Source organism: Poecile atricapillus, chromosome W (assembly GCF_030490865.1).
Source record: "Poecile atricapillus isolate bPoeAtr1 chromosome W, bPoeAtr1.hap1, whole genome shotgun sequence".
Taxonomy (NCBI): domain Eukaryota; kingdom Metazoa; phylum Chordata; class Aves; order Passeriformes; family Paridae; genus Poecile; species Poecile atricapillus.
Window position 1 is genome coordinate 26,275,893 of NC_081288.1, and position 27,969 is coordinate 26,303,861.

General features: G+C 47.2%; 2 protein-coding genes, 1 long non-coding RNA gene and 1 pseudogene across 3 annotated transcripts; 3 read left to right on the plus strand and 1 right to left on the minus strand.

The window, feature by feature from the left end:
• Nucleotides 1-198: 198 nt before the first annotated feature.
• On the plus strand, nucleotides 199-6,305 carry LOC131591705 (galanin receptor 2b-like). Its single transcript, XM_058862660.1, has 3 exons — nucleotides 199-1,467; nucleotides 2,085-2,456; nucleotides 3,037-6,305. Exons 2-3 carry the CDS (start codon nucleotides 2,107-2,109, stop codon nucleotides 3,929-3,931), a joined length of 1,245 nt encoding a protein of 414 aa, XP_058718643.1. The 5' UTR covers nucleotides 199-1,467; nucleotides 2,085-2,106; the 3' UTR covers nucleotides 3,932-6,305.
• A 2,145-nt stretch (nucleotides 6,306-8,450) lies between these two features.
• LOC131591711 (ankyrin repeat domain-containing protein 54-like) lies at nucleotides 8,451-18,111 on the minus strand (annotated as a pseudogene).
• LOC131591712 (uncharacterized) lies at nucleotides 12,549-14,647 on the plus strand. The gene is made up of 3 exons (XR_009280451.1): nucleotides 12,549-12,891; nucleotides 12,989-13,091; nucleotides 13,913-14,647. It is a non-coding gene; the product is annotated as an uncharacterized LOC131591712 (long non-coding RNA).
• Nucleotides 17,829-27,900, plus strand: LOC131591701 (eukaryotic translation initiation factor 3 subunit L). Its single transcript, XM_058862656.1, has 14 exons — nucleotides 17,829-17,946; nucleotides 18,290-18,490; nucleotides 18,571-18,619; nucleotides 18,726-18,936; nucleotides 19,532-19,611; nucleotides 19,865-19,926; nucleotides 21,198-21,267; nucleotides 21,981-22,054; nucleotides 22,907-23,078; nucleotides 23,339-23,493; nucleotides 24,278-24,448; nucleotides 25,391-25,888; nucleotides 26,858-26,938; nucleotides 27,661-27,900. The coding sequence occupies exons 2-14, from the start codon at nucleotides 18,458-18,460 to the stop codon at nucleotides 27,697-27,699; spliced, it is 1,695 nt and encodes a 564-aa protein (XP_058718639.1). The 5' UTR covers nucleotides 17,829-17,946; nucleotides 18,290-18,457; the 3' UTR covers nucleotides 27,700-27,900.
• Nucleotides 27,901-27,969: the final 69 nt, after the last annotated feature.

The following is a 27,969-nucleotide window of genomic DNA, read 5'->3' on the forward strand; positions in this document are numbered from 1 at the left end:
AGAGTGTCAGGGAGGGAGGGCCGTGTGGGTCACTGTCCTCTCCTGGCACATCAGCCAGCCCCCATGTGTCCCAGGCAGCTGTGATGGAGATGGACCTCTCTGGAGGTGGCCATCCTGGAGGTCTTGGCCTCCGTCCCATACTGCAGTATCAGTGGAGCGGATACCTGGACTGGATGGAATCCAAAACCTGCTTTCTCCTCCTTCCCTAGGTCAGAAGTTGTGGGAGAGGCTCAATTTGTTCAGTGTTATTAACAATTAATTAATAACAGCTAGTAACAGCAATTAATTGCTCATCCCCCAGAGGGTTTAGGACCCTATATTTTGGGGATAGGGCAGGGATGAGGCTCACAGTGGTGGGATATTTACATTCCCCCGAGGTGCTGGACAACACATCCTGAACACCCAGCATCCAGAGATGGCTGCTGAGGTCCAAGGGGCTCTTTCCCTCTCCATCCTCCCTTTTCCACCAGAGAGTAGTGAGCTTTCTCTCTGCCACTCCCTTCTCTGCAGGAGGAGCAGGGAGCAGCTGAGCCTGCAGGAAAGCTGGGCAGAGAGGAGTTAACTCCAAACCCAACCTCAGGGAGAGGGAAAAAAAAACAACAGAGAACTATGGATCAGCAGCAAGAGCAGAGGGAGGGAAAAGGGGGAGTCAGAGAGAGAGGAGAGGAGCTCCAGAAGGAGAGAGAGCAGAGCTGGTGGCGAGCAGAGGGAGACAGCAGAGCACCAGGCAGGAGTGACTGGGATGATCAAGCTGCCCAGATAAACTCTTCTATGGTATGCATCCTCCTGCTACCATTGTGTGGGCTGGACTGGAAGTCTCCCCCTGAGCAAGTGGCAAAGCTGCAGGCTCTTCCTCAAAAAGGTGAGTGCCAGCTTCCAAAGCTGAAAGGCAGCCTCAGGCTCCCTGAGCAGAGACACCCTGGTGCATTATGCATGCCCAGAAGGAGACAGGGCTCCTCTGCTTTAGTGAGGAGATCCCATGGGGCCAGATGGATAAGCTGGAGGGTAGCTATCAGTAGGGCAGAGTGGACCAAAGACAGAGGCAGGGACAGTCTCTTGGTGTGGTACACAGAGAAGCTGGGAAGCAGAAGTGGCGTGAGCTGAGGGATGCGGGAGCATGGAGCGGAGGAGGTTGCATGACCCAAAAACAAGTTAATTGCTTGTCAACAGTAGCTAGATAACAGTGTCTTTCCTTCCTTGTTTTTGCTCAGAGAAGGACAATTTGTTCTAATGATAGCACAACAAGGGGAAGGTTTATTTGGAGATAAGCTGCTGGTGTTCTCTGCCTGAGCAGTGTTACTCAGGGCTGGAGGAAGTTTTGCAGCAAATCACAATACCTTGAGCTGTGATAACAACAGGCTCCTTCACAATGATCATGTTGTATTTCACGTGGCTCCAGGGTCTCCTCCACATCCTCACCTACCTGCTACCATCCAGCCCTTGACCACTTCTCAGCATCAAGAAAAGGTGCGTTTAGTTGCCTCTCCTCTCTGGAGCATAACTACTGCACAGGGAGCAAGGAGCAGCCAGCTCCAGGGTGGAGGTGGTCTCAGCTTAAGGAGTTCCCTTGGGGTGGGAATGTGTTGGGCTGCTGTGGGGTGTGATCCAGACGCTAGGTCCCTGCTGCTGGAGGTGACACAGCCCTGGGCTGAGTGTGCTGGGACCACTTGCAGCCCATGGGAGCCTCCTACCCCATGGCCCTGTGGCCAAACCCTGTTGAACACCAGCCAGGGTTTAGACTCCCCAAAGCAAGCAATCCCAAGAGGTTTAGCAGCTTTGGGAATGTAGGAGGAATATGTGTGAGGCCAGGGGGCAGGGCAGGAGGGATCCTTTGGGATGCTGGGAGCACAGGAGATGTTCTGATGGCAATGTGAATCCAGGCAGGAGAAAGAGGCTTCAGCTCTGCTCAAGCCAGGCAGGTGTATGCTGACTGACCACAGCAGCATTCTTTCCAGTGATGTCATGAGGATCTTGGTGGCATCATTTAACCAGCTGGTTGGGATTGGCATCTCTGGGAGCAATGTGAGAGTCAAAGGCTGAAGTCAGGCACCTTGGGGCCTATTAATCCCTTTCTCCCAATGCAGGTCCCTGCAGTCTGACAGGAAGATGCCAGGGGGATTGAACATCTCTTCTGATAGCCCAGAGCTACGAGCAGCAGGGATTATTGTGCCCATCATCTTCTCCCTCATCTTCCTTGTGGGTACTGTGGGAAATGGGCTGGTGCTGGCTGTGTTGCTGTGGAATGGCCAAGTCAAGTACTCCACCACCAACCTCTTCATCCTCAACCTGGCTGTGGCTGACCTGTTCTTCATCATCTGCTGTGTCCCTTTCCAGGCCACCATTTACACCCTGGATGGGTGGCTCTTTGGGGCCTTTGCCTGCAAGGCTGTGCATTTCCTGATCTACCTCACCATGTATGCCAGCAGCTTTACCCTGGCTGCTGTCTCTGTTGACAGGTAAGTGTCCCCAGCCCTTTGAGTTCTGCAGCTCAGGTGCACTGTGTTTGCTGCTCTTGGGCTAACGGTGGGAGAAAGGCTGCTACTTACCCTGTTGGGTGTCCTGTAAGAAGCAGGTCAGGTCTCCCCAAAGGTCTGGCCAGCAGAGTCAGTGTCCCCAGCTCCCCATGCTGTCCCCCTCTACCAAGCCAAGCTCTCAGCCTAATTAATGTGCTCACTTGGGAAGGAGGGGAGTCCACTATGCATGAGCAAGAACAGCAAAACCCCCATGGGCAGCAACACAACTCAGAAGAAACAGGAGAGTCCTGCTCCTATCCTTGTCTTACCTGGTTCAAGAGATACACTGCTTGCCCTTCCTGAGCTAGCGCAGCAGAGTGGATGATAGAGATCCCAGACCCAATGTTGGAATGACCCCGATATTTTTGTGAATTCACTGTAACCCTCACTCACAAAAAGGTTTGGGAGGGAAGAGATGGGTGGCTGCAAGGGAAGGGGTACACAGATGGCAGCTCCACAGGGCAGGAGAAATACTTCATCCTCACCCATGTTGTGTTTTGCCTCTCCTTCTCCTCCTTGCCAGGTACTTGGCCATTCGCTATCCACTGAAGTCCCGGGATCTCCGCACGTCCCAAAATGCAGGAGTAGCCATTGTGGTAATCTGGTCACTGTCGCTGCTCTTCGCAGGGCCTTACCTCAGTTACTACCAGATAATCCATTATCACGGTGTGCCCATCTGTGTCCCTGTCTGGGAGGACCAGCGCCGAAAGGTTCTGGACATCCTCACGTTTGTATTTGGATACCTGCTGCCTGTGACCGTGGTGAGCTTGGCATACACTAGGACCATCAAGTTCTTGTGGACTTCTGTAGACCCCGTAGAAAGAATCTCAGAGTCTCGGAAAGCCAAGAGTAAGGTCACCAAGATGATTGTCACAGTGGCCATCCTGTTCTGCCTCTGCTGGCTGCCCCACCACCTGGTCATCCTCTGCTTCTGGTTTGGCCACTTTCCCTTCAATCGGGCCACTTATGCTTTCCGCCTGGCTTCCCACTGCCTTTCCTACACCAACTCCTGCCTCAACCCCATTGTCTATGCCCTCATCTCCAAGCATTTCCGCAAGCGTTTCAAGCAGGCCTTCACCTGCCTCTTCTTCCAGAACAAGATCAGGAAAAAGAAGAAGAGAGTTGGAAGGAAAACCCGTATGGTCAATGTGGGAAGAGGTTTTGCCAACAGGGCAGGAGCTTCCTATGGAGGCAACACTGAGGTGACCCAAGTCCCAGAGGAGAACACCAGGAAGAGGGACCATGAAGATGCCAGTTGTGCCAGAGCAGGGACTCGGCTGGTACAAGATGCCATAGTCTCTGTTCAGAAGGAGCTACTGGAGGAGGAAATTTTGGCAACAGCTGGCCATTCCCTAGATGTGACCCCTCTAAAAGGAACTGCTGGACAAGACAAAGAAGAAGCCTTAGAAAAGGGCTAGATGGGAAAGAGAGAAGTCTCCATTCGCATCACATTTTCTGACCACATTGGGGTGGTTTTGCTTTCCTCCAGGATCATCATGCTCAAGCCTTATCCCCACTGAGATGGTTTTATGTTGCCAGTGAGAGATGAGCTCATTCAGACCCATTAAACTGAGTTCAAGTCCCCCAGAACTCCTCAAATGCCTCCTCCATGATCCTGTAGCCGTGTCTGAGATCTGCCATTATCCCACCTCAATATTCACAGTAAACTTTAAGTGGCTACAACAGCTTTCCTTTTCTCTGATTAAGAATGGCGTTTTATTAGTGCTGTGTGGATCCTTAATATGTAACTCTTAACATGTGGCAGATCTGCACCTATAATTTCTTAAGAGAAGGTGAAAGATGGGAAGCTTAGGAAAAAGTGTTTAGGGAAAGCTAAAGTGACATTGTGGGACACCCAGACTTCCACACTGAAGCTGGGAAACAATTACAGGTTGTCATGGCACTTGTAGGTATCCTGAGCCCTGCATGGGCTACAAAATCCTCTGATGTCCTCATTTGTATGTATGTATGGTGCTGGAAATTGTGTCAAAAATAAAGGGGTTTTGGCCCCAGCCAGTGCTATAGGCATTGTCCTGGGTGACATCAGGAAGCTTGCAGAGCTGTGATGTGCATGAGCAGAGCCATGATCTCCCCCTTATTTCTCTTCTTTTTCTGTTCCCTACTTCTGTTTGCGTAAATCTTCCCTTTTTGCTTTGTCCTGCCCACTCTTAATTCCCAGGTGACATGGTATTTCTAATGCTCACTGAAGCTGTTGTATGCCTTGCTGGAGCTCAGCTCCAAGGACATCCCTTTTTCTGTGCAGAGGCTAACTGAAGAGGAAGGCCAACTGCACTGGGAATTAGTTTTCTTTTTCTGTTCAAGTGCTTGATGCTGCTTTCTGCACTTTGAGCCTCCCTTGCCTCTATCCCTGTTTCTGATTTTTCCACCTCTCTCCTTTCCTGGCAGCTGCCACTCCTCTACGGCGAATGTCTTTCAGAAATGTGTCCAGTGTGCCTTACCCACCTTCCTGGGAACAGCGAGTTCTGCAGCCACCCTCTGCACATGATGCCATGGCTGCTGGCCAGCTCACATGGCCTCATCATTTCTTTAGGTGAAGATTCATTCCACAGCTCAAAGCATTGGAGGGAGAAGGGAACAGCAGTCAGGAACAATGGCACAGCTGGATGCTGCCTGCTCTTGCCTAGAAACAGCTGGGCTGTTGCTCACCCCTGAACCTGCTCCTCCTGGTCCCAGCTTGCAAAAGGAGAAGATCAGATGAGGACTGACTGCTGCACATTGGGGTGAAGCCCAAAAGAAATAGGACAGAGAGGTCAGGGAAGTTCTTGGGGAGACGGTGCATTTAGCATGGCAAGTGGCTGCAAACCCTGGGCCTCTTCACTAAACTCTGTGTGGTGCTAAGCCCCAGTTTTGGGGAGCACATGAGCAGGAAGGGCAGGTGCTGAGCCTGGGATGGGAAGGCTCTGGAGCCAGAAGCTAATTCCTGTCTATCCAGTACCAGTGTACATGCTCTAACTGGTTTCTCAGCTCAGAAGCAGAGGTGAAGCAAGATGTCATATCCTTGATATAAGTCAGGTTTAATTAAAACTGAAGGAGTTTGATTGCTGCTTTCCACGCAGCCTTCCCTCCAGACTGATTGGCATTCTGCAGTCTCTGCTCCCAGCTTCTTGCCTTAATTAATGACTCTTTTCTCTTATTTTCTATCCTACTTTTCATTACTCAGGCTGATAAGCTCATATTTAACCCTGCAGGGGCTGGTTTGCCCACATCAGTGCAGTGCTGCTGTTCCAAGATCTGGAACAGGATAGATGAAATGGGAGAGGTGTGAACAGGTCAGAGCTTTGCATCTAGTGGCAAGCACTAGCTCTTCTCTGTAGAGTAACTTGGTCCTGCCAACTGTGTGCTGATTCTGGTGTCTGGCATCTCTCTGGCAAGTGTGACATGACCCTGATATCATTGGGAGGTGTCAGACCCAGGTGCCAAGAAGCTCATCCTGCTAACTCCATGTGCAAACCTGGCAGCCCTGGGAATTCTGGTTATTTGCTTTTGGGTTTAGCTGCTGGTTGCTAATCTATGACCAGCCTTAGCAGGCTGCCAGCTGATTATTTTAATTCTTCCATGTGCTCTCTTCCCCGCTCAGAGATTTCATTAAAAACCCCAGAGGAACACTGTTTGCCATACCTCCTTTATCATCTTCCTAATCAAAACTTGCTGATTCCTCCACCTAGTCACCCCATGGGCCCTGGCCTAGGGCTGCTCCCCAAGGCTGGCCAAGGTGCAATGCACGAAGAAGGCATCTTTCTGTAAGTATCTTTCAGTGATGGAAGAGATCTTTGCTCACCGAGTTAGCAAAGGAAGCAGATGAAAGGATGAGAAGTTTGCCCTAAAGACACTTCATGGGGCTTCCTTAGCCGCACAGATAATTGCTGTGCTGGATTTGAAGTCTGCTAGGAAGGCAAAGGTGGAAGAAATAAATGAGTTTAGCTGTTGGAGATTAATTATTTTGGCTGCTGAACAGCTGAACAAATTCTTGATGTTCACACACATTGCAGTGTGTGCTTTGCATTTGATTGAGTGGGTGAAGAGGCTGCTCCAGTGAAAGGTCATTTGCTTAGTAACATTCATGCAGCTTTGCTGGAAGGCCTTGTCAGGACTGTTGCTTCTGCTATGGCTCCTCTGTGAGATACAAGCAGGCTCTCAGCCGTTCACTTGCTTGAGGCAGATCCTCAGTCTGGCTGGTTTTGGCTGCATCCTACAGTGCAGCAGCAGCCTCAGAGCCAGGGAGGTTGCTGCTGGGTTCAATGGCTGGAAATACTGCAGATCACCCGCTCTGAATTAGGAGGGGAAGCAGAGTATATTTGAAGGTCAGGTAGTGGTGAGAGGGAACCAAAGCCTAAAGTCCCAGTTGATATCCCAGTCCTGAGTACAGGGACTAATCATTGCTCCTGAAAGGATCTGGGGGTGCATTTGATGGTGTAGGACAAAGAAAATGAGGAGTTTGGACTGATTTTAATGGCAAAATAAATAGCAGTGGGAAACCTCTTATTCTCCATTACTGCAGCAGACACCTTTGGGAGATGCAGAAAACTGCCACCAACCTCAAGGGTTGTGCAGGGAAATCTGGCACAGGGAGCAAGGCCAGAGAAAAGCTGCTGGGAGAAGCTGAAGCCTCTAGGCTAGAAGCACGAAGAAAACCAGGCAGTATGTCAGTCAACAGCTCTCAACACAGTGGAAAGCCATGATTCTTCCTTCTCTGGAACAGCTTTTTTCCTGCCCAGCACCTAACTCTCATTCTGGGTACAGCTGCTGAGCATGACAGGGTAGTTAAAGCTCTGGGTATGACTGGCTGATGGAAAGAAATCTAAAACTTTTCTCCATCCAGTGCCAAACACGTGATATGGCTCAGGGCAGCCCACAGCTTCAAGCCCTGAGGCAGGAAAGCAGAACTGACTGTGGTTTATTCATAGAATACAATTCCTGCATGATACATTTTTTTCCCCCACTGAAAACCAGATGCGTTTTTCTTATCTGGTGTTACTGCTAAAGCAGTGGCAAAACTTCCTATAGCCATTTGGTTTTTTATTGCCTCTCCTAGCATTGTGGAAGCAGTGCTGCAAAAGAAGCAAGACAACTGCTCCTGGCTGGCTGCAGCAGCCCCATCTTTCCCCTCTGTCAGGAGCTGTTAAGATAAAACGCAGCACCAGGCAAGACAAAAGCCTGGAGAGCTGTGGACAGCATCACATGTGCTGAGGCTAAAAGCTTCACTCTGAGTTTCAGCTAGATGTGTTCCTGGGTTTGAGGTAAGCTTCTAAGAAGTGTCTACTTAGAGACAACATCAGCAACTGAAGTAACTGCAGCGATAAAGAGCATTTTAGCCACGTGCTCTTCAGGCACCTTAATGGTCTCCTCAGCAACAAGGCTGCTGAGGGCAGAAGCACTGGCAACTGAGTGTATGTGGACATCAAGACTGAGTTGTAAAGACAGGAAGAAACAAGTTCAGTAAAGACTGGGCATGAAGGTCACCTGCTGGAAGTTCTCTGCCCTGCCCAGATGTCCCTCCCTATCCCCTCATCCTCTTGCTGTCTCTTCACAGCACAGCCGTTTTTTTTGGCACGGGGCAAGGCATGATTTCTGCCACTGGGCAAGGCTGCTTTTCCTCTCTACAAAGTATCTTCTGGCTTGAAGCACTCCTGCTGGGATTCTCTTTCATCTGTTTGTACGGTTTCACAGCAACTACCTAGATTTTAAATTTGGATTTATTGGCTGTGGAAGTAAGGATCAAAAAAAGGTCAGCCAGCAACCCCGTACTTCGATCTTCAAACAGAGTGGTGTTTGAACTCAAACAACTTTGTGTTGTCACTTCTGATTTGAGGACCAGGTATGAGAGTAGTGGTTAGTCCAGTGCTGTGCAGTGGGGCCTGGAATACATGTAAAGAAAGAGGAATGGGCTGGTCTGAAAAAAAGAACTTGGCTGAGGAGTTGTAAAGGACTGACAGGATTTTATTGTAATTGAAAATACAAAAAGGTCATATTGTCTCCCACCCTCTTGGCATCCTTCCCATCTAGCACATTATAATGACGTATCAATATGCACAGTGACAGCTCCAGCCCAGCCATGAGACTGTTGCTCCCAGCTCTGTCCTCCAGCAGCCCACAGATGAACCCATCTAAAAGCCATGCCTATTTCTGGTATCTCAGCTTTGAGCAGAGATCCACTTAGCCTCTTCCTGGACAAGAGGCAGATATCACAGCACATGCTGACCTAAAGATCTCTGAAGAATGCTCTGAACTGTGGCTGCTGCATATTTAAGCTGAATCCTAATAATAAACTCTTTCAAACCAGCAACTCCGAAGCTGTGGGATAGATATGGCTACCATGATGTGGTACACAGGTGGGAACTCAGATTACTATTGGCATGTTCCTGCCACCCTGTTACTGTTGGTGCCCTATCAACAAGATTTCCTGGATCCCTGCTCCACAACAAAGCAACCTAAATCTTCATTGCTAACCACAGTGGGCAGAAGCAAGAGAGCAGCAAGAGCATTTCCCTGCATCTTTCACAGCTGCATCACTTCAGGCTCCCAGCATAAGCCATAATTCATTTCTCACACTACACTTAAGGTTCTCCTGTCACAACTGGACCTCTTGCCTGAGACTGCCAGTAACAGGAAACAAAAGTTTGCTATGGTGGTTTTTTTTTTTTTGCAAGATGTAGATGTCTGACTAGAACTGCGTTAAGACTGTCACCCTCCAATTCTTATTCTCGCATGATGGCAGCTCAGACCTGCTAGCTGTGTACCTGCTTATTTTTTGCACGTGTTAAACTGCAATATTAAAGCACTAACTTGCAGCAGACTTAAAAATGTGCTCAGTGAAAGGTGTTACTCTAGCCATGAAAAACTTTGTATCCCACTTGTAACCAGACATATTCTCTGCCCTCTGACAGCAGACTCAGAGAAGGTGAGGATTTAAGCCTCAGTGCACCTTTAAGGCAAAATGTTTGCTCAGCTTCTAGCGTGCAGAATTAAATGTGTGTTCTTCTCATAGCACAAAGCCTTCTGCTGTTCAAGGCATTCACTTTCTCCCTCATGCAGTTTTGCAGTATGGAGGTGGTAAAAGGTGCCTGTTCCAAGCATTTCTATGATGCTGGCCAGCTGCTGAGTGCACTAGTCAGGGCTGATGGCATGGCTGCACATGGCATTGGTCACTGCCTACATTGAACTGACATACTTGAGAGAAGGCAAAATATCTCTGGAAAGGGTACCCTATTCATTGCCAACCCAACTGGTAAAAAGTAGAGCAGCTCTTTTATCCCAAAGTCACAGCTGCAGCATTCTTGTCTGTTGCCTTTATAATGCAAAGCCTGCTGCCTCCCCGTGGGGCAGCTGTGGCAGCACCAACAGGAACAGCCTGAGCACCACTGGAGAGTCAGTCTGGCAGGAACAGCTGCTGGCACCAATGTTTAGCCAGCAATCTGGGAAGCAAACTTCAGCTTCCTTTTCTTCTCTCTAAGGCTTCTCCTGCTACTTCAGGAAGATGATTTGGCAGCCCATTACCTGTTGTCCATCTTCTGCATCTGCAGGCTGAGTGACGTGAAGCTGGCCAGGAGATCTGTAACCTCATCCACCTGACAGAAGAATACAGATGGCCATCAGGGAGGGAAAATGCAGCTGTGCAGCCAGCCACCACCACAGAAGAAACCCCCATGCAGCAGGGACTACCCTTGCACTAGAATTGCCAGTAATGCCTGTGCTGAGCTTATACTAGGACAGGATCCTTTTGGTGCCAACAACCATGCAGAAGGGCTACTATCCTCATGATCAAACAAGCCCTAGTCTAAGACAATGTGAGCTTCTCCCCATTCTTCAGGAGGTGATGCTTGACCTCCACTCTGTGTGATTTAGCCAGTCCTTAAAATACAAGCATGTTGTTACATTACCCAAAACTCTAAAAATGGTGTCAGGGCTGTTTCCTCTAAGCCTATTTCTAGGGGCCAGTCTTTTGCAGGAAAAAAACCCAGGCCCTGCAACCCTGTGTGGTTGTGCTGATCCTAGCCTTAAACTGACTGTGCCCTCAGTCCATCTGATTGTCAGCTTCCCTGCTGCTTGGCACTGTGATGCTTTCTGCACTTTGAATTTTCACCTAAAGGAGTACCATGAGTCATCATGTAACTTGCCCACTTGACCCAATGTGAGCAATAACCATGTCTTCAATGTCCCACTGCTCACGCAATTGCATTCTCCTAAATGCAGGAGTCCCAATGTAAGGGGGTGAGTCAGAGTAGCTCAACGCTGCCTACCTGTTCCTTTGTGCTAGTCATCTGTAGCCTGGAGCAGAGATCATCCAGCTGTTCCTTTTGCTCATGCCTCCCCAGACGGTCCAGGTATTCCCGCAACATCTGGATAATCTGAAACAAACAGGCATAAGAGGCAAACATCAGAGAGCTGCACCACACTGGGGTGTTTTTACAGGAAAAATTAAATTGCAATTAAGTTGCCAAACACCCAGCCTGAAAGATGCAGCACATGGCAGAGTACATGATCGTCTAAAGAGTAGAAACCAATCCAGGAGAAGCAACTACATGGCACTAATGGCAGCATCAGTGTCCAGTGAGTCACCAGAGGCTTTCACCAGTCACAAATGGACTAGTTGAGATCCTTGTGCCTGGTTAAGAACAGGGAAGAGAGACAAGCCCAGCTGAAGGTCTAGCCCTGAAATCACACAACTTTTTTTTATGGCTAGTTAGCTTCCTCACTGAGAGGAGCAGAGACTTCTAATTCCAGCAGGATCTGCTTATACACAGAGGATAAAAATCCTTGTGTCTCTGTGGCTCCTGAAGCGAGGCCCACGCCCCATGCATTTGCAGGCCCAGGAGTGCTTTCCTATTCCATGCCTCCATATACTGGAGCAGGGTAGACTGTGATAGGAATACAGAGCATGTGTAGACCACAGCTACAGCCTCGTGCTGTGGTCTCTCTCCTGCCACAAGGCATCCGTCTTACATCATTGTTGAAGAGAATGCTCCATACAGCCCAAGAGTTCAGACACTCAATGCATCCTTAGCTTACCAGAGCTCCTTTCCAAGGGAGGCCGTGGAAAAAAATTAATTAGAGGCTGGGAAAAAGGAAGGTCTCTGAAAACAGAAGTCAAACTCTTCCCACAGCAGTTAAGAGCAGTTAAGAGACAGACATTTAAGTGGAGTTACTACAGACAGGCATTTAAGTAAAGGGTGCAGGAGGCTGCCAGGAGCTGCACCACCTTACCAGAACATGGGACTGTTTCTTTTACCTGCTTTACTTCAAGGCGTACAGCCTCCAGGCTGTGGGAGAATCCCTCCTGCAGGATATTCAGCTTTGATTTAGCAAGGTGCAGTGGGGTTCTGCCAGCTCGATCCAAGGCATCAACTCTGGCCCCTGCAAGATGCACAAGCAGAGACAGTGAGGTCTGTCATCAGGATTTGGTGTCCTTGGGAAGTATCAACAGGGCAGGAAGGGTTATAACAGGCTGTAACTGTTATAGAGGAAATGTTACCTCCGCGCAGTAGGGTGGTGATGACAGGAACGTGGTTCGTGCAGGCAGCTGGGGAGGGAAAACACAGAACACACAACTCAGAGGTACAAACAAAAATGAGTTTCTGCTCAAACACAGAACTTGCTGCTTCCCAAAGGGCTTCTTTGCCAGGGGAAAGACTAACGGCCCAAATGCTAAGGTGACCTCCCACTCAAGCCTGAGTACTCTATCTGGAACAGATCTTGCACTCCTTGGGGCTGGCAGAGGGAGGGAAAACAATTTTCTCAAACTTTTTCTTTGATTCTAAATCTTTGTGAGGAGTGAATTTAATGAAATGCAAAGAGTCCCTCCTAGGTCCTTAAATTTGGGGATGCATTCTGTGAGGCACAGGCAAGAGGAAGGTGGAGAAGGAAAGGAACAGTAAGGAGGTTCTCACCTCACTTCTCTGCATGCAAAGCTCATCTCTGTGGCACTTACCCAAGTGTAAGGGAGTATTGCCCAGCCCATCTCTCTGGTTTGGGTCAGCCCCATGGTCCAGAAGCAGTTGGACTAGAAACAAGGAAACAGAGCCACATCAGTCCCTTCCCTTAGCCCCACAGGTCAGGCCCACATGGGTCACAGGTCCATGTGGCACCACCAGGCTGCCTCACGGGGGCTTCTGTTCAGCTCATCGGCTTCCTTACTGAGACAGGGACAGGGGTTTGCACAGCAATGCAGAAGGACCCAGCACAAAGCCACGAAGTGCCACTGCTCCTGGGCTCCCTGATGCGAAGAACTGGGAGGAAGGACACCCTCCAGAACAGCCCTCGAACTGGGAGGTCCTGCTCCCCCTCCAGCAGGCAGACATGGCAAGCCCTGGGGCCAGAACTGGCAACTTTGACACAAAAGGAACAGAAACACCTCTGACAGGTGCTGAATCAAAATAAAGAGCACCCTTCAAAATCCCTGCCCCAGAGAGGCTGGAAGACAGACCTCCCCCCCCACTCACCGATGTGATCCATTGCAGGAGGCAAAGTGCAGGGCTGTCCGGCCTTTGTCGTCCGCAGCACAGGGGTCCGTTCCGTCCTCCAAGAGTTGCTGCACTGACAGAACCAAGGAGAAGAAAGCAGGTGAGCTGAAGGGGCACCTGATCAGAGAGGGGGAATGCTATCTGCTCTTTTGGGGGTAGATACATGTACTATCAGCTGCTAAGTCATCTGGACTTGAACCAGTACCCTAGCTCAGCAGAACCAGCCTAAGCAGCACAACCTCCACCCTCTGATTCAGCCTTCACCACCTTCCACATGTTGCCATAAAAGATAAGCCAACAGCTCTAACGGCTAAACATCCACCTAGCCAAATTTTCAAGCTCCAAGGACAATCAGCAGCACATACCTAGAGAAGAATACTAAAGGATAGGAAGGACGTGGGGCTAACTCTTGGTTTTAGTCAGCTGCATCTCCGGCACTTCCCAAGCTAGAATTAGCATGCTGTGCTTACTACCCCTCCGTGGGCTTTCCCTGTGGATTTACATGGTCATTTTATGCACTTGTGTAAACTTTTGACATCAACATGGACCCGTGGTCAGAAGTTTCACAGTGTAACCACAGGTAGTGAGAAAAGTCACCTCTTCACACCTGTTTTGACTATGCCCCTTCCTAACCAATGGTGACTGCAGTTTGGGAAGCGGGCAGGGGAATGCACTGACCTGCCAAGAGCTGAGCAAAGAGATCTGGAAAGGGTGGAAAGATTAGGGGAATAAAAATAGCACCTACAGAAACATGTGTTAGGGGCAACTGTAAGGGCTGTTACTCCTGTTGTTTTGAGATCATTCTGATATATTATCTGGTGTGTAAAACAGAGCTCATTCCATAGCTGTTAAAAATGCTGACAGGTTCACTATATTTTGAGATCTTTAAACAGCAGATTTTTAAAAATTTTTTTAAAACAGATTCTACAATAATCAAGACTGTTTCAGGCCACTGAAAGTCAGCATTTGTGTCAGCTTCCAGACAGTGAATTATAGACACCTTTGAGATTCATCTTGTACATGTCCTACTTCAAAGTGTGGTACAGAACTGAAAGGAACACCTAAAAAGATGGAAGTGGCATTAACATGGAATGTTTGATACTTCAGAATAAAGACAGGAAGACTGACAGTGCCCCAGTGAGAACCATTAATAACTTTAGCTAACCAAAATAACTTTAGCTACTCTTCCTCTGAACCAAGTAGGAATGACATAACCTTTCCACTCAGTGCCACCACAGGAAACAGCAAAGATATTTACTTGTTGATGAAAAATAAATTAATCATAGCACACTTCCTCAAGTTGCAGAGTAAACAAAACAAAAGGATTGTAAACACAGGAACCTGTCTATCAAATCCAAGGTGGATTGAAACCAAGACTTTCATAAAACTGCATTCTTTCCTCTTCCTGTTGGAAACAATGTAACTTTTTAATAATTTTAGTTAGTGGCTTTAATTAACTTTGAAATTAATTTCTTTAACTAATCATAATCTATATATATATAATTAATTATAAATAGTATGTGATTTTTATATTATTCTTAGCCAGTATTTAGCAAAGCTGTCATAACATACTTTTGTAAGAACACACAGCTTGGAAAAACTACTGAAACTTTAACTTTTGATAAACTAACTCTGATATACTTCAATGAACAAGACCAGAGAAAGATGTATGCTTGGGGTTGGACATCTGGAATGTAGAATTTATGGACCACAAGGACTTTGCAGAAACCAGAATGTAAGGAAGGGGCTAACAAAGATTCAGTATATGTGTTGGAAAGTCCCTACCAGAGGAAAAAAGATACTAAAAAGACTAAAAATATGGACCAACTAGCATGAGAAGTGAGAAATCAATAACCCATAGAGGACAGAAAACTAATTAATAAAAGAGAATTATGTCATTTATAGCCAACGAACGTTAATTTCGTTGTTTGCTAGAAAGTGTAAGTGAAGAAGTTTTACATCTGTGTCTGAGTGGAGGCCAGAATTTTGTGAGCCACACAAATCCCTCCTGGCCAACAACAAAATAACATCTCACACACTAACATTAAAAAGAAAGTGTTAGAGGGTTTATTTACCCCAACAATTTTGGAGGATTTGGTAACAATTTACTGCTGACCCAGGTGAGACAACATTTGATGTTCCACAGACTTACAGGATCAAGGAGTTTGGTGCACACTGAAAGACTTTTTTTCAGGGAAATTTTTCAATCCTCTGATCCAGGTAAGCTCAAGGCAAAAACCTCAGGGAGTCTCTTAAGACAACACTGAAGGTTTAAAAACGTATACCTAATCATAAGCTTGCACCCTCTAACATAATAGAGTTAAGAAAGTGATGATATAATTGGCTATTTTCTATTAAAAGCAAGTGTAAAACTCTATAAGTGAATATAAATAGAATTGTGTTTGAGCCCCACTGCCTAACTGGAAAACTGTAACTGTAAAACTATATAAGTGACTATCAAAGGTGTGGTTTGAGTCTTCACCCTCTGTTTTGCCCACAAATTAGTCAGACACAGTCCTGCTTGCACAAAGAGCCACGTTGTGGAAGGGCTCTGCTCAGATGATTTTGTGCTTATTAAAGCCTATGGTATTTGTCAGTGCTGGAAAATGTGAGCATGTGGTAATGTGTGTTGTAAGTACAAATTAAGGTTGTATGAAAATTCATTTGCTGTAAGAGCGTTGAAGCCATTCTATGTTTACTGCGAATTTTAGGGCATTTGGTGTGTACTAAACGCTTGATTTTCAGTAATGTAAATTGTTAAATTTTTGATTTTGACTTTGCTCAGAGCTCTCTCTTTGGCATTAGCACAGCGGCTGCTACTGCGTCAGCGACTGGAATTGTATTTGTGTGCACAGAGCGCTCTCCCGTGGCGGTTTCAGTGATTGCTGGAATTTTTATTTACTGGGGCTTTTCGTTTTCCTTCTCGAACCGGGAAGAGGGGGAATATCCAAAAGTTCACATTTAGGTTGTATTTTGCAGCACTGCAAAGAATTTAAAAGCGATTCGTTAACTTGGACACAGTTAATAGAATATTGTATTCTCTGGTGGCCAGATTATCTATTAGATAATCAAGAAAAATGGCCAGTTCATGGTATTTTACACCAAAATGGTATTTTAAAGTTGATGTTATACTGCGAAAATAAAGAGAAATTGAATGACCATAAGCATTAAGCATATATAAGCATACCTCAAGCAGTGGTGAGACAAGTAGCCAAAGATAAACACAGAAAAACACATTGGGGAACAGAAGCTATTAGAAATAACTTGAAACATTAAGTAAGAGTGTAAAAATACCACAAATCAAAAGTGCAGTCAATAAGTGTAAAATATGTTCACAAAACAATCCACAGCCTTACAAAAGACTACAAAAAGAGAAAACTGTCTTGGAGTTTATAGGCAAATAGATTTTTCTGAGTTACCTTGACAAGAGAGTTATTGATACCTATTGGTTATAGCTGACATGTTTTTTGGATACAAAAATGTGTACATTCCACATGTTTGGGAACAAAGCAAGAGAAGTTACCAAGAGATTGTTAAAAGAGATAATACCCTGACTTGGAATTTCACTTGGAATGAATGATTTATGATATCTTAAAACAAGACACAAGCAAAATTTTTGCATTTTAATGTCTTAAGTTTTGCTAGATACCCAATGATTTAAGTGGAAGTAATCTTAAAGGAAAATTAAGATCACTTCCAATGGGGGGAATTGTTGGAAATGTCAGAACTTATTATTAATTTTAGTTAATTGTTTTGATTACCTTTTAAGTCAATAGTTTAGTCATAGTCAATAAATATTTAAAAACTATGAATAGGGTGTTATTCTTCCATTACTCTTAGCCAGCATCTAGCAAAGTTGTCGTCCAGTTATTTTTGTACGAACACAGATTGCAAAAACTACTAAAGCTTTAAGTTTTGGTAAACTAACTGATAAGCTTCAATTAACAAAGCCTGAGGAAGATGTAGTGTTGAGGTTGGACATGAGGAAAGCAGAATTTATGGACCACAAGGGCATTTTGCAGAAACCAGAAAGTAGGAGTCCAGCTCTGGCCATGGTTCTAATCTACTGGGTTATGCTGCCTCATCATACAGGGTATGCCTTAGATAATCCTAAATTTTCCACCTAAATCAAAGCATTATTCTCTTGCTGCTAACAACTGGGCAAAAGAACATACCAAACCAGCTGGGACAACGCAGTGCTGATTTTAGCTCCAGGCAGATGGAAAACTAACACTATGAACCAGGTGCAGTGAAAAAGTGAACACAATAACCAGCCCCACTCCGCTTAGAGAACAAATCCGGGCTTTAAAAAAGCATTTTCTAGATCTGAAGCACGTAAAGCATCCTGTCCACAAACTATCTGCACCCACTTCCTCCTCTCCTAAAGCAAGAGCCTTTGGTATGCAGCTCTTCCAAGAAGAGGTCCCAAGTGGGACTGAGGGAAACCTTACCTGTGTCCAAATCATTGCTATTGGCAGCTTCACGCAGCCTTTTCAGAGCTATGGAGAAAAGAAAGCAATTATAGACAGCAGGGAGGAAAAAGGCACGTTTCCCGACTGAAACATTCCATCCCGGTGCTCGAGTGCGGGGCCAAATCACGCTAATACTCCAGAGAACGGGAAGCAGATCAAGGCACCAGGTAGGAATCGTTCTCCTCGTCTCCTCCCTGCGCCGGCCGCGGGCCCGCCCTCTCCTGACGGGCACCCTCCCCCGGCAGCACCGGGGTGCCTTCCCCAGCCGCCCACCGAACCGAGCCCACCTCCCTCCCGAAGCCCCGTGCAGGGCCGGCCGAGGGAGGGGCTGTTCCGGAGCGGAGCAGCGGCCCCGCGCGCCCGCCGCTCACCGTGGGCCTCCTTGCCCGTGGGCCCCAGCCGACGGTGGAGGCGGGCGGCCCTGCGGAGGCGGCGGGCCGGGATCTTGCCCGCGGGCTCCTCCCGCTGCCACAGGACGTGCAGGTAACCGAGGGGTGCGCCCGGTCCCAGTGGCGGTAGCGCGATGTGCGGCTGTGGCTCTGACTCTGACTCCGGCTCCGGTCCAGGTCCCGGTCCCGGTCCCGGTTCCGGCCCCGCGCCGGGCGCACCGTCAGCCCCACCGCCGCCCTCCATCCCGTCACGGCCCGGGCCGGAGAGGGGCGGGGTGTCACCATAGCAACGGGGCGGGTCGCGTCCTCTCGACCAATGGGAGGCGACAGAACTCGTGCATGCAGCCAATGGGGAGGGAGCGGATGAGAGCGAGGCGGGGCGGGAAGTGGAGGCGGTGACCAGGAGAGCCTGACTGGCAGTTATCTTCACCAATCAGATAGAGAGGAGGGCCACGGCCGGCCTGTGACAGCTCAGCAGGATGAAGACAGGCACTTGTTTTAGCCAATAGAAGGGCTCAGCCGCTCCTGCGCCCGCCCCGCCCTGTGCCCGCGCCGCGCCAGTCCCGTGTTTCCGCCCGGAGCAGTTTCCGTGCCGCGCCGCCGCCATGGCCTACCCGGGGGAGGACTACGACAACGAGGTGCGGACGGCGGGGTCTGGGGGGCGCGGGGGCCGTGTCCGGGCTGTTCGCGGGGACTCACTGCTGCCCTCTCCCCACAGGCCGCCTACGACCCTTACGCCTACTCCAACGACTATGATATGCACACGGGTGAGTGTGAGGGCCCCAGGCGCGCCCCGGGCCTGCTAGCGCCCGGCTGGGTCTGTGGGCCCGGGCCGGGCCGGGAGGCGGCTGCCTCACTGCTGCTTCTTCGCAGGAGACCCGAAGCAAGACCTGGCCTACGAGCGCCAGTACGAACAGCAGACCTACCAGGTGATCCCCGAAGTGATCAAAAACTTCATTCAGTATTTTCACAAGACGGTGTCAGATCTCATTGACCAGAAGGTGTACGAGCTCCAGGCCAGCCGTGTTTCCAGTGATGTTATTGACCAGAAGGTGTACGAGATCCAGGACATTTATGAGAACAGGTACATTACTACCCTTCCAGCAGATGGAAATCACTGTTTTAATTGTGGTGCCGTTCAAAGGAAAGGCTGACTACTACCTGTGCTGTTTCGAACTTGGGCTTTTTCTGAAACAGGTTTGGTTAGTGTGGGGAAAAAGACCCCACATTTCCAGCCCATTAGGCTAATGTAAGTGTACATGAGTTGTGATCTGTCTGAAGGGAAGTGTCAGCCCTGGCCTAAGAGGAAGGGAGGCTGCAAAAATGGATCTCAGTGGTGTTAGTCGGGCAGTTTGCAGAGAGCTGTGAGGTAGCTTTGTAGCTTTTGTGTCTCTTCCCAACAGCTGCTTCACTCCGGCTTGTAGTCATGTCAGCTTGACATAGAGGGAATGTGGAAGTGACATTCATGTCTGTTTTGTGCCTGGGGGATTAATTGAAGTCTCACTGCTTAGTTTGCAATTCTCATTTTTTGCTTCAACACTGGACTTAGTAACAGGGGTTGGTGGTACTGCTCAGCTTTCACCAAGTCCAAGGCTTCTCTCTGTTGTCACCTCTGACTCCAGCACTGTCATACTGAGTGAGAAGTGGCTTCTCATACCGCATGTGTGTCTGTTTTTCAGCTGGACAAAACTGACAGAAAGGTTTTTTAAGAACACTCCATGGCCAGAGGCTGAGGCCATTGCTCCTCAGGTTGGAAATGGTGAGTCTTTCATTTTCCCTTGGGTTGTCAGAGAGAGAAGGAACTGAATGCCTCCTGATCCTGAGTTAGCAGGTGCACAGCTTTGTTACTGCCTGACTCAGTTGCCTTTGTTCACTCTGACAACTCCTTCAGCAGATGCCTGGCAAGAAGCCAGACTTGAGCAAAATGTCTTTTAGTGTCTCCCTTTATTGTTGTGGCAGGAGGCTAATAGGCCTTGTGGCTTGCTAATGTCCTCTTCTGTTGTGTTTTCCAGATGCAGTTTTCCTGATACTATACAAGGAGCTGTACTACAGGCACATCTACGCCAAAGTCAGCGTGAGTGTTTGCCCTGTGTCTTCTTGTGGGTTGCATGCTGGCTTCTCTTTGCCAGCAAACTTGACAAGTCTTGCTGCCAGTACAGTATCAGTGTTCCCCTTACCTTTCCAAGGCAGGATTGGATGGGTTTATGAGCTGCAAGTCACACTGATTTTAGGAAAACTTAAAATTCCTGCTTTTTCTTAGTTTAGTAAGGATTCACTGGGTGCTGAAAAGCAAGAAAGACTTGATTGTCCATCTGAGGCTTGTTAGCTGTCTCTTCAGGCTTGGTGGTGATGAGTGTGCAGATTTCTCTGGTAGCTCAGGTGAATCAGAAGACTGGATCTGAGTGTTCAGGAGACTCTTTGTTGCTAACAGCAAATGTAATGGTGAGTGATTTAGGGAAGAAGGGGGTGTTGGAAAGTAACTGAATTTTTCTGGTTATTGCTTATATGTGTTGCTTTGTAGCTTCTCTTCAAATGAACAGGCAGTGAGAAGGGGTGTCACAAGAGGAAGGTGTCATTAAAAACCTTACGTGGGATCAGAGTGCCTTGTGAAAAGGGAAACATGGCTAGCATAAAGGATGGAGAAGAAGGAAATGAAGGGAATAATGCTCAGTGAGCAAACTTTGCATTTTTTTTTTAAGCTGCTTTGGAATCAGTGAGAAAGTCATAATACTTGGTTCTTAAAGGAAAAAATCTCAGCAGATGCATGACTTATGGGTAAATAAGTAATAACTGCAGTTTTACTGTGGACCAGAGGGTGGAGAAATGGGCACTTTTAAAAGGCTGCTGTGTTAACCCAAGCCAGGCTTCAACAGGAAAAACTGGTTTCTCAAGATGTGCTGTTAGTAGTTCTCAGACTCAGTGTCTCCAGCTGAGACAAGAACCAGTAGGTCAAAATGTTTAGAAATTATGTCCAGAAATAGAATTGTTGATCTATTAAGGCTTCTTGTGAGCAGAGAAGGAAAAAAAAAGGTAGTAGGAAGTTCTTGAATCTGAATAGCAGAGGGGAACAGGGAAGGTTAATGCAGAATATTCATAGGAGGTTTAACTGCTCAGCATCTTGGGAGAAGCTAGCTCTACAGGAAAAGTCATCCCTGTTTTGTGAGACAACAGTGCTACAATTTCAGGTTTTCTGTGTGATGCTGGTGGGTGTCCTGGCTGAATACTGGCTCTAGCACTCCTGAACTAGATCCTCTACTATTGTGACTGTCCTTCTTGTGCTGTTACCCATGAACTCCCCCCTGCCCTGCTTGAAATAAAGCAGACTCTGCTGACTTCTCTTTGCAGGGGGGGCCCACGCTGGAGCAGAGATTTGAGTCCTACTACAACTACTGCAATCTCTTCAACTACATCCTCAGTGAGTCGCTGCAATTAATTTCTAGTTTGTGAATTTTGGAGAGAAAGATTGGATGGAGAGGGCAGAGCTGAAGAAAGGTCAGAAGAGCTGCAGTGTTTATAAGAGCTTAATGTTTATAAATCTTCGGGGGAAAGGTATTTTATAAGCTCTCTCCATGTTTGAGTTTGTTGAATGAAGAGCAATTTACATCCATGAATTTAAAACCACAAAAAGCAGAAATAGTTTCCAGTGCTTTCTGAAATACTGTAAAGAACAAAACTTACTTATCTATCTTGCTGAGAACTGCTTCACCTATCTTTATAAAAAGTAAAATGAAGCAGTAAGCTAAAGAAAACTTGCAGTGTTTCACAACTGTTTACTGTTGTCAACTCCTCTTGGAACAAATGTTAGTGTTTGTGACTCTCTGCCAAACCTCATGTGGAGAATGGATCAGTTAGGATAAACCCCTGCAATCTGTGTTTTCTTGAGAGTTGATGCTGCTGAGCAGTCACACTCAAGAGATTAACCCTTTGCACGTTCACAGTCTTTGAAAGTGAAAGCAGTTGAGGTAGTCAAAGCTCAAAGTATCTCAGCCCTACTGGAAGCTTCATCCATCTGCTGCTCCATCTCCCATTTCAGGGAAATTCTTGCGTTCTTTAATTTGTCTATTCCTCCAGTTCTGACAGTACTCTTCCTCGCTGAAGGTGTTAACCTTCTCATTTGTTCTCCTGCAGATGCTGATGGCCCTGCTCCTCTGGAACTGCCCAACCAGTGGCTCTGGGATATCATTGATGAATTCATATACCAGGTATGTCATTATAAAACTGGACCATTTTAAGGTGGCCTTGCCTTTATTAGTTGTATAAATTTCCCATCTCTTCCCTTGCTGTGATTTCCATAGGTTGCAGGTTGAAAATCTTTGGTGATCACTGTTACTCTTGTGTTACCAGGTGGATGAAGTAGTTGTAAACATACAGATTTTTAAGTTACAGGGTGCTCTTTGGGGAATCTTGAACTTCTGTGCCTATTTCTCTTTCAGAACAAAATTCCTGTCTTTCTTAACCATTAGGGCCTTTATGCATGCATTGAGAGATTGATGACCTGATTTGAAATAAGCTGTGGTCTGTGATCTTGACGTTAAGATTTTTACACTGAGTGCAACAGTACAGATCATAAATGCCATTGGTTTTTCTCTTTAGAGAATATATTCCCATTTCTGTAACTTTTAATTATAAAGCTGCCTGGAATTCCTCAAGTGTTGTCTTGTCAATCTTGAGAACAAAAAGGACATGTGCATATAGGGGAAGAAGATGTGTGTATGCAAACATACAATAAACAATCTTATAATTTGGTCATTCTCTTTTCTACCTGTTCAGACAGAAAATTTGTGCTTAGTTGCCTTTCCTAATTGTTTAAGAGTTTAATTTTCTGCTTTGATCTGTCTCCTGGCCTTTCCCTCTGTACTGTATAACTTTTTGGGTGCTTTAAAGGTGATATGATCTGCCATTTTGATTTCCATGTGATCGCAAATGAAACTTTTTTTCAATGCAACTTGTAGTTTACTGTAATGGAGTTGTGTCAGCAAGTTGTAAGCTTAGTGCACTTAGCTGAGCATCTCCAAACAAGCTGCACATCATTGAATCTCTGCTTTTTCCTGCAGTTCCAGTCTTTCAGCCAGTACCGCTGTAAAACAGCCAAAAAGTCTGAAGAGGAAATCGATTTCCTTCGTTCCAACCCCAAGATCTGGAACGTCCACAGTGTTCTTAATGTGCTGCACTCTCTGGTAGACAAATCCAACATCAACCGACAGCTGGAGGTCTATACAAGTGGAGGTGAGCTTTGGGTGGTGCCAAGCAGCACTGGTGTCTGTGCTGCCTTGCTTTGATTTGGTCCAAGTTGCTTAACTTTGTTTGGGAGCTGCATCAAACCCATGATCAGTGTATGGATTGGCTGGGAATTGGTTCTGTTAGCCTTAGGTGAGAAGTACCAGTGATGACATTTCAGGCTTTGCTCCCTTTGTTTCAAACAGAAAAATATTGAAATGGAAGCTTGCTTCCTTGGAGGATGGCATTGTGGTTCCTTTTTTCCCTAGGTGATCCTGAAAGTGTGGCTGGTGAATATGGGCGCCACTCCCTGTACAAGATGCTGGGCTATTTCAGCCTGGTTGGGCTGCTTCGTCTGCACTCCCTGCTGGGAGATTACTACCAAGCCATTAAGGTGCTGGAGAACATCGAGCTCAACAAGAAGGTACTGCAACATGCTTTAACCCTTCTGCAGTCTTCCAAATGTCTCTGTTCAAGCATGCTGGTGAAAAATTGCTGTAGCGAGTCTTCCAGCTGAGGAACTGTTTGTATCTGCTGTAGTTGTCAGGAGTTCGTGGCTGAGCACAGCTGGAGCTTTGGCATTAAATCAAGCCATATGATAATGGCTGATGCTGTTGCAGCACAATTGCCCAGTTTTTTAGGAGGTTTGCCGTGTTGTGCAGGGCAGTGTTGTTACAGAGAATACTGCTGGAACTGCAGGTGGTAGTGCAGTAGTAACTACCTGAACACGCCATTCTTTCCTTTGTCAGTGGCTCTTTCTTGTATTTTTGACTACTGTTCTCACTGTGCCTGATTCCACCTAGGCTGTTTTTGCCTTAGAATTGAGTGCTTCTTGTGACTATTAAAAGTTCAGCTGCTATGGGTTTGGGCCAAGGCTTGGCACAGATCTACATACGTGCTGTCTGGCACAGGATGTGGAGTGAAAGAGGGGGAAAGGGAACTGAGCAGAGCAATGTTAGGCACAGAGCAAGAGTCCTCTCCTTGCAGGAAGCTGAAACTGGAAAACATAGGAAATGGGATGATCTAATAAAACAGTGAGGAAGCTGCTGCAGGGATGGGCGAGAGGTCTGGTATGCTGAATTAACTCTCTCCTTTCTCTGTTTGGGATGGGAGTGAAATCAGAAGATTTCACTTCACTATGGATTGTGGCTGACAAGCAGTTTGGATTGTTTCCCCTTTAATACAGTGTGTTACTCCTTCCTTCTCAGAGCATGTACTCCCGGGTGCCTGAGTGCCAGGTGACCACCTATTACTACGTGGGCTTCGCATACCTTATGATGCGGCGTTACCAGGATGCCATCCGTGTCTTCGCAAACATACTCCTCTACATCCAGAGGACAAAGAGCATGTTTCAGAGGACAACCTACAAGTATGAGATGGTAAGAGATAGAATAGACTAGACTTCCCAAAAGAGAAAGCAGCTGTCTTCTTTCCCATCCCTCCTCTATCACCTGATAGCTTACGTCTAATAGTCCAGCTCTATTATCCTGGGCTTTGTGGATGGTGATGACTGGGGATCCTCTGAACTCCTTTGCCACAAGTGACAATATTTTCTCTTAGCTATGTTACTAGTTACTTAGGGCAGGGTTGTTAATAAGTATCAGCTGCTGATGATACTCTTGCTGATGCTCCTTCAGACTTAGTTGTGTTTCTAGTCCAGTGCTGCACTTCAGGTTGCTGCCGTTGTCAGATATATTTCCATTATCTGATAACCATTCACAGACATGGCTGTAACAAAGCTCCTTTCTCTTTCTACCTAAGCTGTCTTACCTTCTGATTTTGGTGCCTGTTTTACCTGCTGTCATTGTTTTATCCTCATGATTAATTCCTAGCTCTTCGTTTAGCCAAATCCTGCTAGTCTGAATTCCATGACACTTCAAAAAGTTGGTGTGTCTGTTTCAGCCACATAGCTGTCCATTTCATCCCACACTCAGCTAAATCTTCTTTCTTGGTCTTTTCTTCACTGACCTCCCTGATAACTGTCCCTTGCCAGGAGATAGTTGTTAAACTGTCTGCCTTCCCTTCTCTGCATGTTCTTGTACCAAAACAGTCAAATTCACTCGTGCCCCTCCAGGTTCTGCATGGCTCTGGATGCATTTACTCTGCACCTTCCTTTTGTCCAGCCCTCTCAGCCTTGATGTGTCATTCATCCATTTGCTTTGCCCAGAGGCACTGCTTCTTTGTGCTGTCCCCCTTGAGCATTAGGACCGTCAGTGCTCTATGGAAAGGATCTTCCTCTGCAAAGTGCAGCTGCCAGCTCTCTTGGGCACCCTAAAGCCTGAGCACACTGTGGTGCTGACAGGGTCTCCTCTCTGTCTCAGATCAACAAGCAGAACGAGCAGATGCACGCGCTGCTGGCCATCGCCCTCACCATGTACCCCATGCGCATAGACGAGAGCATCCACCTGCAGCTGCGCGAGAAGTACGGGGACAAGATGCTGCGCATGCAGAAGGGCGACGCGCAGGTCTATGAGGAGCTCTTCAGTTATGCTTGCCCCAAATTCCTCTCCCCTGTGGTGCCCAATTATGACAACGTGCACCCCAACTACCACAAGGAGCCCTTCCTGCAGCAGCTCAAGGTCTTCGCTGATGAAGTTCAGCAGCAGGCCCAGCTCTCAACCATCCGTAGCTTCCTCAAGCTCTACACCACCATGCCTGTGGCGAAGCTGGCCGGCTTCTTAGACCTCACAGAGCAGGAGTTCCGTATCCAGCTGCTTGTCTTCAAACACAAGATGAAGAACCTGGTATGGACCAGTGGCATATCTGCCCTGGATGGAGAGTTCCAGTCCGCCTCTGAGGTTGACTTCTACATTGACAAGGTTGGTATCTGCCACTTGCTGGCTGGGAAATTCTTTCACCCAGGAAATTCTTTCACTGGCAGCACTTAGTTTTGTTCCATTCTGTGGGAGACATTCCTTCTTCCTTTGCCATTTATAGGGCTTGGCTACCCACAGTGAAGTTATAGCCCTGCATAAAAAGAGTGTCAATGCATGGAGAGAGATGGAATATCAGAGGCAGCTTTGGCAGTCAGCATATCTAGAAAACAGACACTTTCCCAGGACATAAGGAACTGCTGGACAGTGTTCTGGGAGGTGATAATTGAGTGACAGGTAGTGCTGCTGTTTGTGTGTCAGGTGGGATTGTCCTTGTAGTGTCCCCCACATCTCTCCCTTCTTTGACAAAGCAGAGATGCTGTTTGGTCGTGTTACAGGTCTGCTTTGCACTGGAACAGCATTTAGTTGTGGTTGCTCTAGGAGGAATCTAAACACAAGGTGTGGGGCTATCACCATCTGCACTTGGAGCTCCAGCAGCAGGAAGTGTAGCAAAGAGTCTTGTAGGACTTCAGTCAAAGAAGATAGCAGTAACCATTAGGTTTCTTGCTAGGAAGGAGACCAGGTTACCCTGTGTTCTTGGTCCTTATAGCAGACCTTGTTTTGCAAGGTCTCATGCCATGTCTCAGCCCAGCTCTCATGGCATATAGCATGACTGAAAAGAGGGAAATGTGATCTGGGGTTGGAACTGTCAAACTGCTGCAAGGAAGACAAAAGCAGAGTGTGTAAGAATGTGGGAAGTGCACACAATGTGAACTGGTGACCCATCCCAGGCAAAGGTATGAGGGAAGGCAGCCTAAGGAGAACTGGATGGGTGCTGTGGGACCAGGCAGATCAGATATGTATGATGCTGAACCATGGCTGGGGTGAAGCTCCTTAGGTTGATCCATGTGTTTGGCAGTTCTTGCTGTCTTGCAGCACAGTCCTTTTCCTCATCTCATCATGTTCTCTTCCCAGGATATGATCCATATTGCAGACACAAAGGTTGCTCGACGTTATGGAGACTTCTTCATCCGCCAGATCCACAAGTTTGAGGAGGTGAGGCCCGGGCAGGAGAGCTGTGTAGCTCTGTAGGAAACATGGGGCAGTCACTGGGCTGTGTAGGCCCTCGAGGATCCACACTTGTGTGAGACAGCTGCGTAATTCCATGCTGGACTTAGCCTTGGCTCTGCAAGGCACTGGGCAAAGGCAGGTGTTCTAAGCAGCAGCTGCTGGCCTTTGAGGAATGGTGTTTTTGTGAGAAGTGCTCAGTTGAGCCACAGTGGAAAAGGAGAAGAGTTAATTGTCCACTGTAGCTAGATAAATGTGGTGTCCCTGTCATTAACCCAACCAAAATCGTATCTCTAACTTCATAACTATGCCTCTAGAAAGTGGCCTCAGAGATTTCTGGAGCATAGATGGCTTCAGCATTGGGCTTGGCAAGGAGGTGACATTCTATCACTGCTACACTCTCCCAATGGAGATTGTTCTGCACTGGAAACTCAGAGGGCAGAATACTGAGATGTGGGAACTTAATACAAGATTGTGGTACCGCTGCTACAAGTTTGAATCTTCTCCCTGCATCTTGCTCTGCTCTCTTGGAGAGGAGACAGTTCTACTTATTCCCCTTCTGCTTGACACACTGTATTTGCTCAAGAGCTCTCTTGTCAGAGGGTTGGAGAGGAAGGAGTTAAGAGGCATTGGATAAAGTCTGCTGAGGGCAACAGCAGTGTGTATCAATCACTGTGTATTTTTCTGATCTTTGCTTTTTCTAATTCCAGCTGAACCGGACATTGAAGAAGATGGGCCAGAGACCCTAATGTGGATGCAGTGCAGGCCTGGGCAGAGAAGTGGGTGGGGAGAGATTATTCTCTGTGTTGAGGGAGGGGAGCTCAGAGTTCTGGCATTTCTGGAATCTCCTGTGACTCAGAAGGTATTTTGTATTTAAATATGCAGACTTGTTTGGCTCAAACTATCCTACAAAGGACAAGACGTCTAATAAATTAGTGGAATTTTCCTGATGAGCATTTGTATTCATTTATTTTTCCTCTGTGGAAGAATATAACTGCATCTGGAGACATGGGCAGCTG

What these genes read in the sequence shown, in the direction of transcription:
- LOC131591701 (XM_058862656.1), top strand. Translation starts at nt 18,458, where the DNA reads ATGGCCTACCCGGGGGAGGACTACGACAACGAG. An exon ending in TGCTCCTCAGGTTGGAAATG is followed by an intron (nt 19,612 to 19,864) that starts GTGAGTCTTTCA and finishes TGTGTTTTCCAG; the next exon opens with ATGCAGTTTTCCTGATACTA. An exon ending in TTGATGAATTCATATACCAG is followed by an intron (nt 22,055 to 22,906) that starts GTATGTCATTAT and finishes TTTTTCCTGCAG; the next exon opens with TTCCAGTCTTTCAGCCAGTA.
- LOC131591705 (XM_058862660.1), top strand. Translation starts at nt 2,107, where the DNA reads ATGCCAGGGGGATTGAACATCTCTTCTGATAGCCCAGAGCTACGAGCA. An exon ending in GCTGCTGTCTCTGTTGACAG is followed by an intron (nt 2,457 to 3,036) that starts GTAAGTGTCCCC and finishes CCTCCTTGCCAG; the next exon opens with GTACTTGGCCATTCGCTATC.